General features: G+C 57.0%; 3 protein-coding genes across 3 annotated transcripts; all 3 read right to left on the bottom strand.

Moving 5' to 3' along the window:
• Positions 1-482: 482 nt before the first annotated feature.
• KVR01_011104 (uncharacterized protein) lies at positions 483-4,518 on the bottom strand. The gene is made up of 7 exons (XM_044781242.1): positions 4,117-4,518; positions 3,911-3,938; positions 3,738-3,844; positions 3,071-3,655; positions 2,522-3,015; positions 1,681-2,464; positions 483-1,605 (listed from the first exon to the last, which is right to left on the bottom strand). The coding sequence occupies exons 1-7, from the start codon at positions 4,150-4,152 to the stop codon at positions 1,141-1,143; spliced, it is 2,499 nt and encodes an 832-aa protein (XP_044640251.1). The 5' UTR covers positions 4,153-4,518; the 3' UTR covers positions 483-1,140.
• Positions 4,519-6,457: 1,939 nt separating this feature from the next.
• Positions 6,458-6,747, bottom strand: KVR01_010859 (uncharacterized protein; the record flags this gene model as incomplete). Its single annotated transcript, XM_044794574.1, has 2 exons — positions 6,458-6,667; positions 6,721-6,747. The coding sequence occupies 2 exons, from the start codon at positions 6,745-6,747 to the stop codon at positions 6,458-6,460; spliced, it is 237 nt and encodes a 78-aa protein (XP_044640006.1).
• A 673-nt stretch (positions 6,748-7,420) lies between these two features.
• KVR01_010921 (uncharacterized protein) lies at positions 7,421-10,062 on the bottom strand (the record flags this gene model as incomplete). Its single annotated transcript, XM_044781979.1, has 3 exons — positions 7,421-9,166; positions 9,235-9,907; positions 9,974-10,062. The coding sequence occupies 3 exons, from the start codon at positions 10,060-10,062 to the stop codon at positions 7,421-7,423; spliced, it is 2,508 nt and encodes an 835-aa protein (XP_044640068.1).
• Between the last annotated feature and the right edge of the window lie 721 nt (positions 10,063-10,783).

The raw sequence follows: 10,783 nt of genomic DNA, 5'->3' as shown, positions 1-10,783 counted from the left end.
TCCCCTGGCACCCACAGCTGGCCATCTGGGCACACCACTTTCTGCGCTCTTCTTCCGTGTAACCTTGGAAAGATTTGGCATCTGTAACGACCTTCCTGACTTCCCACACACTACTTGCAAGAATCAAGTTATTCTACAGAAAGGGGCCCGAACACAAATTTAAATCCAGATCATCCGCGCCTCTCTCCCAGCCTCGCCATATACTCATGTCAAGCCTCCCGAGGTCCTCGGCTCAGGCGTCGGCAGACATCGAGAGGAACGACAATTTCAAGTGAACACTGTTCCAAGACCATTTCGATGTTCATAAGAGCTCGCTACGAGCATCTGCAGCGATCACTTGAGCAAACAACGAATCTTCCAGAATGACAGTGTATGATTAAATAGGTATGCTGGTGCGATATCTGATGCCATGCAAGACAGATAACCCAGCCAGCCCGGCCGGCCAGCCAGCCAGCCAGCCATCCATACATAAATACAATCGCGCCTGATCCGATTCATTTTCCGAGCCCTATTTTGATCCTCCACACTTCAATTTCCCCGTCTCCAAAATCTGCACATAATCAATACAGCGGCCAAAGGAGTTAATTGCCCAAGAACCTGGCGTTCCAAAATGACAGTGAGAAGTGCAACAAAGCCGGACGCATTATAAAAGCCTCACCCGACCGGATACCAAAAGAAGAAAGACGAGCAGGCAAGGAAAGAGAATAGTACGATAGAGAAAAATGTGGTCAGACCATGTGGCCTGGAAGACACCGAGATGATATTTTCAGCGTTTTCTCAAAGAGGCTCACGGGTCTTATTACCAACCCCCGCCGCCATCCCTCATGCTCTTGTCTCAACCGTCACTCTTGCCCCCACAAGGTATCATAGAATATTCGTTCCGTTTCCTCGCACTAGAAATAAGTATGGCTGTGCGATACCAAACTTATCATCCCACAACGGTCACATCCCCCAAATCGAGGCCATGTCCCGCTCTTGCCCTTACATCGCCCACTGTCTTTCACCCCCCCCCCCTCATTGCAAGCAACAAGAACTGAGAAATCAAGAACGGGCGCTCGCTAGTTCAGCAGCTAACAGGGTATAAGATCACAGACAATCGCCCACGGTACATCCGCGTCCGCCGGCGGCCGTGGACGCCCTTCACGTCTGCAGCACATCCATCTCCTCCTCGGACGGGGGCAACGCGGTCGACTGACTCAGACCCTCCATATCTTTCTCCCACGCCGGTCCGGGGCCGTGGAAAGACGGTTCTGGGATGGCGCTTCCGGACTCTGCTGGCTTGGCTGTCTCGGTGGCGCTGGCGCTGGCGCTGGTGCTGCGCGGCGTAGCCTCACTCTCACCCTGGGCCTGGCCCAGAATCCCCTGTGACCCCGCACCAGGCGGCTTGACAGGCTGGGGACTCAGGACGTTGGACGAGCGTGCAATATACCTTGGCGAAACGATATCTTCGGAGCCGAAGGGCAACGGCCGGTTAGGTATACTGTGGCTCTCTCCGCCAGTCGCGCCACCAGCTTCGCCACCCCCAGACACCTCGCCAGCGCCGAGCTTCTGCAGCAGCAACTCGGATTGTTGCTTCGCCAGCAGTTGAAGCCGCGCCGCGGGGTCCTTGTAAAATCGGAATAAGTTAGTCAAATCACAAGGGCAATCTCCGATACTAAATCGACGCCCATGCGCACATACCCACTCCGACTGCTCAGGCACTCCGTCCGCTGCCGGCAGTCTGCCATCACCCTCACCCTCGTCGTCGACGCCTGGGTCACCAGCGCCCCAGAACTTCGGCCGACGAATAGGCGCGGGCGTGACAGGGAGACTTGGTCGCTCGACGGCAGTAGGGAAGTCGGTCAACTTGGAACCGCGTCTTCGCCATTCTGCGCCGGCTGACGTCTCTTGTTGGGATCCGACGCCACTACCACCCGCAGCCCGGGGCGAGGTCTGGCCCACGATGCTGCCTGAGCTCCTGTGTCGACGGTACAGTGGCATGGAACCCACGTACTTATCAATGGCGGGATCATCATCCCACGCATTGACCCGTGTGAAAGAGGCCCAGGGATCAGAATGAGTGACCCGGATGGTAGGGGTGGAAGGGGAGCTAGGCTCGCTCTTGTGCTCCGCGGTGGATGACTCTGTCATAGAAGGCTCAGTCATCGTCGCTTGAGATTCCGGGGAGAATACCCCCCTACCGGAAGGCGCAACGGTCGAACCCTCGGTCAAGGATGGTTCGGGTTGGTATACACCGTCAGCGAAAACGCGGGAAGGCCTCGGCTGCTCTATTTCCCAAGGGAAGATCGGCCGGGGCTTCTCAGCGGGTGGAGCAGGCTTTTCTTTGGGTACCTCATACCACATATTCTTCGGCGGGCTTGGGTATCGCGGAGGAGGGACGAATGGAGCTGGATCGGAAGACATTTCGTAGTGCATCTGCGGGAAATTCATAGCCTCGGGCTTGGAATCTGCAGGCGGTGCTTGTCTGTGAACTGTCAGCGGCCGGGTCTGAGAACGGGCAGATGCGGCGGTAACTCCTCACCTTTGAGCATCCCAGCTGTACTCGACTGGGGGTCGCTCAGGCTTATGCTCCCTCTCCTCATGGCGAACTACAGGAGCCCCGCCCTGGGGCCCTGAAACCTGCTCTTCTCGAGCCTCAGCGTTTGACCCCTCAACATTACTGAACGACTCGCTGGGGAGAGGAGGGGGTATATAAGCATGCGGGAAGGAGTCTCCGGCCTGAGACTTCTCATGGTGGTGTGGGGACGGATGCTCATGATGGTGATGCTCATGAGGCTGCTGGTGATGGTGATGGTGCTGGTGTTGGTGGTGATATTCAGGTTGCGAGGGTGGTGGCGGCGCATGATGATACGCATCATGTGTGGATCTACCTTGGTGGAGCGGTGGCTGGCCGGTCGGGATAACGTAGGTGGTTGTCTTTGGACGGAATTCGCCTTTGACAAAATACTGAATGATCTCGGGAACCTTGTGCTGGTCTTGACTCGGGGATGCGTCGGTCGGCGTGAGTGGGGGGGACTGCCTCGGAGGTTAGTCTCTGTGCTTGGGCTGGTGAGGACGGCACAATACTGACCGGCTGTCTGTAGTGGCGGTCGTAGACGGCCCACCACCTACCAAGCATCTCATCGTAGGGAGAGCCCCCTGAGGATGCCTGTCTGCCCAGTGCCCAGGGCTTGTCGCTCCCAATGAAGTGGACCATGTTGATGCTCGACTGGAAGTGGCGGTAGGCGGGAACGTATTGGTAGTGGCCGGAGGGCGTGACGTTGTAAGTGAAGCTTAGGCGGTTGTAGTTGTTCTTGAAGTGCATGTTCAGCAGGCCCTGGTCTGCGCCGTCAAAAGAGATGCCCCTCTCGGCCATGGCGACCAGTGCGTAGTAGTCGCCCAGGTTGGGGCGCAGAGCCATGACACCGGTGTTGAACAGATCGGGCCATCCAATATCCGGGGCGGCGGAAAAAGGGTGGTCCAGGTCAAACAGCTCGTCGGGTGCCCTGTAGGCGACGACGTCGGCGTCGATGTACACAATCCTCCTGAACTGTGTTTGTTTCCACAGGTTGATCTTTGTGAATGCAGAGTGCAGATCGGCGCGGTTCATCAGGTAGAGGTTCGCCGGCTTCGCGTTTCGCACACGGGGCACTGGTATTACGTAGTCGAAGACAGCCTTGCGACGGTACCTTAGCGGGTGTTCGCTGCACCACCACCACCACCACCACCGGTCCTCTTGCGGGAGAGCCGAGACACACCTTGAGTTGTGTTATTACTTCGGCCGACACCGAATCGAGCGTGACCATGACGGCCAGCTTCTTGGGGGTGCCGGCATCGCGCAGGGAGTGGGCGAGCACCAGGGCTCCTGCGAGACGGTCAGAGCCAGAGTCCTATTCCTGGGGGCAAGCAGTTGGGGTCGCGCCGGGCGTACCTGGGAGGTATGTGTCGCTGAGCAGCAGCTATTCAGACCCAATTGTCAGCTGTGTTTGTTCGTGTGCGCTGGCCCGTTGCTGTCTCGTTGCTGGGCTGACTCGCCAACCCCACGGGGAAGTGTCGAGTGCCTCCAGAATGCAGCGGCGGCTTGAGTCGCAGCGGGCAGGCGCGGGCAGGCGCGGGCAGGACCACCAATCCACATACCGTGACGTAGGCGTCCTCGCCGTTCTGCGCAGCCATTGTGTGTGGTTGCGAGGGTGTTTGGGGGCAAAACCGGAGGGAAAGAATGCAGGAAGAGCAATGCTATGCCGCTATGCCACGGATTATAGTACAAAGACGTCGCGGGGTGGCGACTGGTGAGGAGGAGAAAAAGGTCATGAGAGCAAAACGCGGGCGCCAGGGAAACCGACGATCCTCTGTTGACCCCATGGGAGTTGGGGAAGCTGGGAGCTCTGGGAGCTGGCTGCAGGTGCAGGGTGCAGGGTGCAGGGTGCAGGAGCGGAGCTCCATGGCATGCAGCAGCGACAAGGGCAGAGGGGAAGGGGAACATGCAGCAGCACCGCTCCGTGATAGCACACGCATGCGGCGGGCCCGGGGACGGCTAACAGGCAATGTGCAAGTCGCGGGTACCGTGTCGAGAGGTTTGTTCCACTCTGGCAGGCCGGCCCGTCTCATATGTCTCGTGTCGCTCGTGTCCCCGGCGCATCAGTGGTCTTTGGCCCTTGTTGTTGAGAGAGAGTGGTGTGCTCTGCCAGCCTGCCAGCCTGCAAGCGAGACAGCCGTGGCAGTCAGTCCCTGCCCTGCACTGCACCGCACTGCACCGCACTGCAATACGACGCCACACACCCACAGCACCAACTGGCGGAAATGAGCCGGCTTGTAATTGAATTTGGCTGCCGCGGCGAGCCCCCTCGGACAAGCTCGAGCTCATCCACCAGGACCACCACAGGTCGGAACTCAGCAAAACAGAGCGGCACGCTTTTGAGTTCTGCAGGTGAGATGGGCCCAAATGCCCCGGCTGCCCGGCAGGGGTCTGACCATGCACACTGTTGCACGAATCTGCACCCGAGAGATTGAATCTGAGGTCTTTTGCGAGCTGGTCTTGTGTGTGATGCCGCGTCTTGAGGGTTCTTGCAGCCACCACCCCCGTCTCGTGTCGAGAGAAACACGCCGTATTATTGTATTATTGTATTATTGTAATGTACGTACGTACGTACCTCACTCAGTCAACACCATCATCAGCACCCACGTGAGTCAACGTCACTCACCCGCCCGGCGCCCAAGGGTACCGGGATGCCAGGGTCACCAGCCCTGCCGGCGGCAGCGGGCAGGGTTCGAGGACCAAGGCAACAAAGCTCTTCCCTGCGACAATCAGGCTGGCAGGCTGGACGGGCGTTTCCCGATCGGGCAGCCAGGCGGCTTACACGGCTGCATCTCCTCGCTCTTTTATTCTCAACAACCTTCCTGCATGACATTGACAGCTCGCCCACCTCGCCTGCTCTTGTCTTTTTCCTTCAATTAAAACCAGCATCCTCCCACGTCCTGTTGGGGCCAAGAGAGCTACTGTACTCCCTACCATCAGTCGATGGATGGCGCTATTGGAACTCAATTCCCAGCCCGCCCCTCGCATGCAACGCCATCAGCCTTCAACGTTCGTTGCAGCCACCCGGAATACGGGGCAGTCATCCCACATTAGCTCAGCCCACGTCCGACCGTCTCTCAAGATCACGACACTTGGGCGTGTGCAGTCTTTACTTTCCAGCCCTCTGGGCACAACATCTGAGCGCGGCTCTCCTTGTCTCAACAACCGGTGGTCCCCATCGTGCAGCTCTCCCAATGCAACGTCGTAGTACTACCACAAAATACACTGCTTGGCCACGAGAGTTTATCAGAGTGCTCTGCGCCTAAGACCGAGAATCACCAAGCCGTAGCAATTTTTAACAGCACTGAAGTCCGGTAGCGAGAGGATTTTTACTGGAAAGATAGATGCAGTACTTGGATTATATCGATATACAGAGACCGACAGATATGCTATTCGTCCAACACTAAGAATATCTCATTGAATCTCACATTTATGCAGAGCCTATTAAACAACCCTGGAGGACGGCATCTTCTCCTCGCTCCTGACTAGCATCTTCCAGGAGTTCAGAAAGCACATGAGCATGACACTTTATCTAGGACCATATAAGAGGCTTTTCGAAACATTTGACCTAAGAATTGCAGTCACAATAGATACTAAAGATATTGCGCTTGTACAAAGTTACCCTAGGGTACAAGCTGTCAGAAAACACATTGTACTGTACGTATGTGAGAAACCCAACAAAGTTCTCCATACTGACGGACACGATCTACCCCAGGGTACCTTGGTAGACTGAGCACAAACTTCAAGGGCTTCCACGCTGTATTGTTTTGAACACCTAGGTACAACAGCAGCAGCAGAACAAGAAGAAGAACGCCTGGGCAATAACAGCACGATGCCGCCTGCATGGGCCAACGGCCACCTCCCCGGTCTCTTGCCTCACACCACTGCCACCCCCTATCCCCGTCAGGCAGAACTATTGCGCTCCTTTACATGGCCACAGACCCCATTGGGTCCAAGGTAGGGCCTGCAGAAACCACATATCCTTATGGAACGCTGCTCTGTCTTTCGCGGCGGGCGCGGTGTTGCCGAGTTGGCGATCTTGGTCGGCGTGGCCTTGGTCCTGGCCGTCTCGTCCTCGCTTGCCTGGGGCTTGGGCGGCCATGCCACGGCAATCTAGGGACCATGGTATTAGTTCCGGGGTCATATTGTAGAAATCCCGGGCGTACCGTGTCCTCGATCTCCTCTCCCGTCATCTTGGGTCACTCTGTACTAGTAGCTGTCGTTATGGCTTCTCTCCAAATTCCACGCCTCGTGGCTTTTTTTGGCCTTGCTATTCGGGCAGCTTCAGCTGCGTTAGCCAAATACTTGTTGTATGGTGCGAGATTTTGAACAACGGTAGAATCAGCAACCTCACAGGATGATAAAGATAGGTTCCAAGTCGTTGCTCAACTCTCCGGGCCCCGTTGGTCAAGTCCCTAGATCGAAGTACGCTCAAGTGCTATTGTCCACTGTTTTTGCTGTCCAAGACTTCGTGAAAGGCGGTTCCAGACCGTCATTCGCTAGTGAGCCCGGTTTCCAGCCCATTGTGAGCATTGGAGGACCCATGTTGACTTGGTTTCCCGTGGCGCACGCCGTAAGGCAGTCCGTTCCATTTTCAAGACAATGCGGAGACACGCCATTGCCAAATCCCACGGCTTGTTTCTGCACCATGAAATCCCACTGTAAATTTGAGAATGGCATTGTGTGGGCTTACAAGGAACTATCACTATTGAATCAATAACTACGCGAGACCGTACAATCAGACCAGTGTTCAGTGTTGACCTCGGAGCCAACGGCGGCTGCTCCGTCAGACATCTTTGGCTTGCTTCTGCGACAGCCATTGTGCAGCGTACAAAGCATACTTGGGTCAGTTTGATTGACGGCAGATCAAGCTGGGATATTTATCGAGAACTGATACGTCGAGTCCCCACTCAAGGGAACGACCTGCTCCCCATACACAAAGCTGCCACTCGTGTTGGCCGGCGCGTGGATCGTGGCCGACACGCTCTGACCCTCAACTTGCCACTCGACAACGAGGTCCCCATAAGCCGTGGAGACCGTCGCGCTCACCTTCTTCAGCCCGATCTTGGTGCCAGTCTCAGGCGCCACGACCCACGACTTGTACCCGAAGCCGTCGAGCCCTGCCGCGGGCCGCACCCCCGCCGCCCACTCGGTCAGAACGTACGTCGGGGCGCCGCCCCAGGGGTGGCTGAGGCTGGTGAACATGCCCAGCCCGGGCTTGAGCGTCGCGGCGTTGACGTACTCCCAGCTCGTGCCGACGCTGGTCTCCGGCCTCGTGAGCATGGGCTCCCACAGGCCCCTGAGAAGCTCGTGCGCCTCGGCGGTCGCGTTGCCCTGGAACAAGGCCGAGAGGAGGAAGCCGTTGGTGTTGGGCGAGATGTTGATTGCCGGGTCGGAAGTTGACACGGCGGACGTGTCCTTGTAGCCCGGACCGAGGCGAAGGGCTGACAGGGCCGAGATGGACCGGGCCGTCCGGTCTGCCGGGGCCACGCCTGACGTGATGCAGAAGGCGGTCCCTGTAACTGAGATGGCCGTGGTGTTGTAGATGTCGATGGAGTATGCCCCGATATCGTCGTTCCACAGCCTCTCGTTAATGGCGTCGGCTAGCAATGATGCGGTTGCGTTGTAGCGCTCCGCCGACTCAGCATCTGCCACTGCAGCCGCTACGTCTGCGAGCGATCGCAGCGCCTGGACCGCAGCGCACGAGACCGGTGACCCGTTGACTGCACCGCTGATGAAAGCAAAAGAGCTGGGCAGCGTTACGAGCCCTGTGGTGGTGTTGACCGTCGCAAGGAGCCAGTCGATGCTCTTCTGCCATCCAGACCACGTCTCTCGTGCCCACTCGATGTCGTTATGCAGGCGCACATGGTCTGCGAACGAGATAAGCCCCAGGATCTGATAGTCCGGCAGTGCGAAGCTGGCCGCCGGCGCCGCCATGGCTTGGGCGTATACCTTGGCGTCGTAGCCCAGGTTTGGGGAGATGTTGAGCTGGCCGTTGGCGATCTGCGAGTCGAGCAGGAATTGCAGCGTGCCCCTGGAGTGGTCAATCCGAGAGGTGCTCGCCGCCACGATGCGCGAGGTGTGGTAGAAGTCGCCCAGCCATACGAGGCGATCTCGTTTTGGTCCATCGAGGCAAACGCTCCCGGCGAGATCCGCGGTGCCGTACTCGGTCAGCACATCCTCGCTCGTGAGGGCGTTGGTGTAGAGGGATGTACCATTGGCGGTGTTGTGGACTTGGACGTTCCTGAAGTAAGCTGCCTGGTCCTGGTACGCGCCGAAGCCAAAGGTGCCTGAAAAGGCTCCCGTTGCGAAGGGGTATGCGTTCCGGGAGACATTGAATATTTGTGTATCGTCTATAGAGACCGCCAAATACCCGCTCGTTGACAATGAGGCTGTGATGTGATACCATATGTCCTCCTTGACTGCAAATGGGACTTGGAAGACATCCAGGACCCATGTAGGCAGCGTCGTTTGGTTGACGAAGTCAACACCAAATGCTAGCGAGATAGTGCTCGGTGGCGTCAGGGAGGTATTTGTGTTCTCGAACCGTGTGGCCTCTGGAAGCTCCCCGGTGAGAAGCATTGTGTAGCCGTTCCCCTTAATGGGTGCCGCCTAAAAGCAGTCAGCTTCACGCTGGTATCATCCAGTGCTCTGTCAACCCGACTGATCCAAATGCTTACCACTGTCCACCAGCTGCCTCCCCTCTGAATCAGTGTATCAAATTCTAGTGTGTAATTACCCCAAGACGTAGCCTTTGCTGTCAAGGACGGGCGCGTGTTCCTCGCCAAAACGCCCCTCTCTGGGTCGATCTCCCAGATGGCCTTCTGTGATCCCTTGTCGAAACAAGCCACCGTGGCTGCTCTGGCACCGAGTTTCCAGATTTCATTCAGGACTTCGTCGTCACTGCTAAACTGGCCTGGCAGGTCCTCCGGCAGGACTGTGTCGACCGTGGCCTCGAAGCCGACGTCTGAGAAAGAGACGGAGCCCGATGTCAGCAGACGGAGAGACTGCCACTTCTGTCCGCCCTGAAGAAGCGGAGCTACGAGCCTCCCCTCGGTTGTAATGTTGAAAGTCTCCACGCGGAATGTGTTCCCCAGCTGGTTGCTGTATGCAAAGGGCCCGTCGCTAAAGGGACGGTTGAGACCGTCGAATTCCTCGGTATATTTTACCTCAAGCTGGACCACCCCGGTGAGTGAGGACACCTCGAAATAGGGGTAACCAGCACTCTCGCCACCGTAGTCGAGCGTGGCTACAGGGCTCGTCTGGTCAAGAGTGAACGGCGCGAACTGTTGGGTCGCGACCTGGGGCGAGGACCCAACCGCGACACCGACTGGGACGAAGACGTTCCCGCTTCTGTGCCTCCCTGTCAGCCAAACACTTCAGAACAGGTTAAATGGCATTTGAAAATGAAGGGATTACCTGTGCTCCGGGTTCACGGTGACTCGCGCGGCCACGAACCGCTGCGCGGCGAAGCTAGCAACACGAACGAGATACTTGATGATCGCCATGACTTGAAGACCCTGCCCACGAGCTCTCGGGGCGGATCCAAATCCATTGTAACAAGACGTCGAATACGGATTGTTATGAAATTATATACAGTGTGGCCAGTGGTCCATAGATGGCCAATGGTCGATGTCCTTTGGGCTCGGGTCATTTTTACCACGAGCATTCTGTTCATAAACCTTTGTAATAACAACTGAGGAGACCAGCTAATGACTTGGCACAGGCAAGTAGAGCGGCCCATTTGACACTGAGAATGGCACCGTGCGCAAGCTAATACCAGTTGACCACACATAAACACTTGCATTGCCCACGGCACCCTGTTCTTAAGACGGAGATGGACCTCTACATCCAGCCCTGGTGGGGATTTTGCAACTCAGACATGAGGCAGACCACGGAGGCTAACTATAATCCAAGGTGACTCGGACAGTGTTGAAGCGAGGCCGTCTCGTCTGGTGGGGAGGTGAGTGGACGCATACCGTATTGCAATGGTCGTGATTGGAAGAGAGCCCCTGGCTGAAGTGTGATTGCACTACCCCGGAGCAGGAATCTGGGGAAGGTCGCCCGTTGGCACCCCACAAAAGCACGCATCAATAGGCACCATCATGTCTCTTTCTGTGCTAGAGCCACAGCGGGGATTCGCCTACATCGGTAGGGACTTGCACAAGGGACTTGCACAAGGCAGTTGTCCGGCTCGGCTCGGCTGGGCTGGGACTACTCTTCGGTTCA

This window comes from Diaporthe batatas (assembly GCF_019321695.1).
Source record: "Diaporthe batatas strain CRI 302-4 chromosome Unknown Contig00014, whole genome shotgun sequence".
Lineage (NCBI taxonomy): Eukaryota > Fungi > Ascomycota > Sordariomycetes > Diaporthales > Diaporthaceae > Diaporthe > Diaporthe batatas.
The sequence above is the reverse complement of the archived record's forward strand: the minus strand, read 5'-3'. Positions and strand labels throughout refer to the sequence as shown.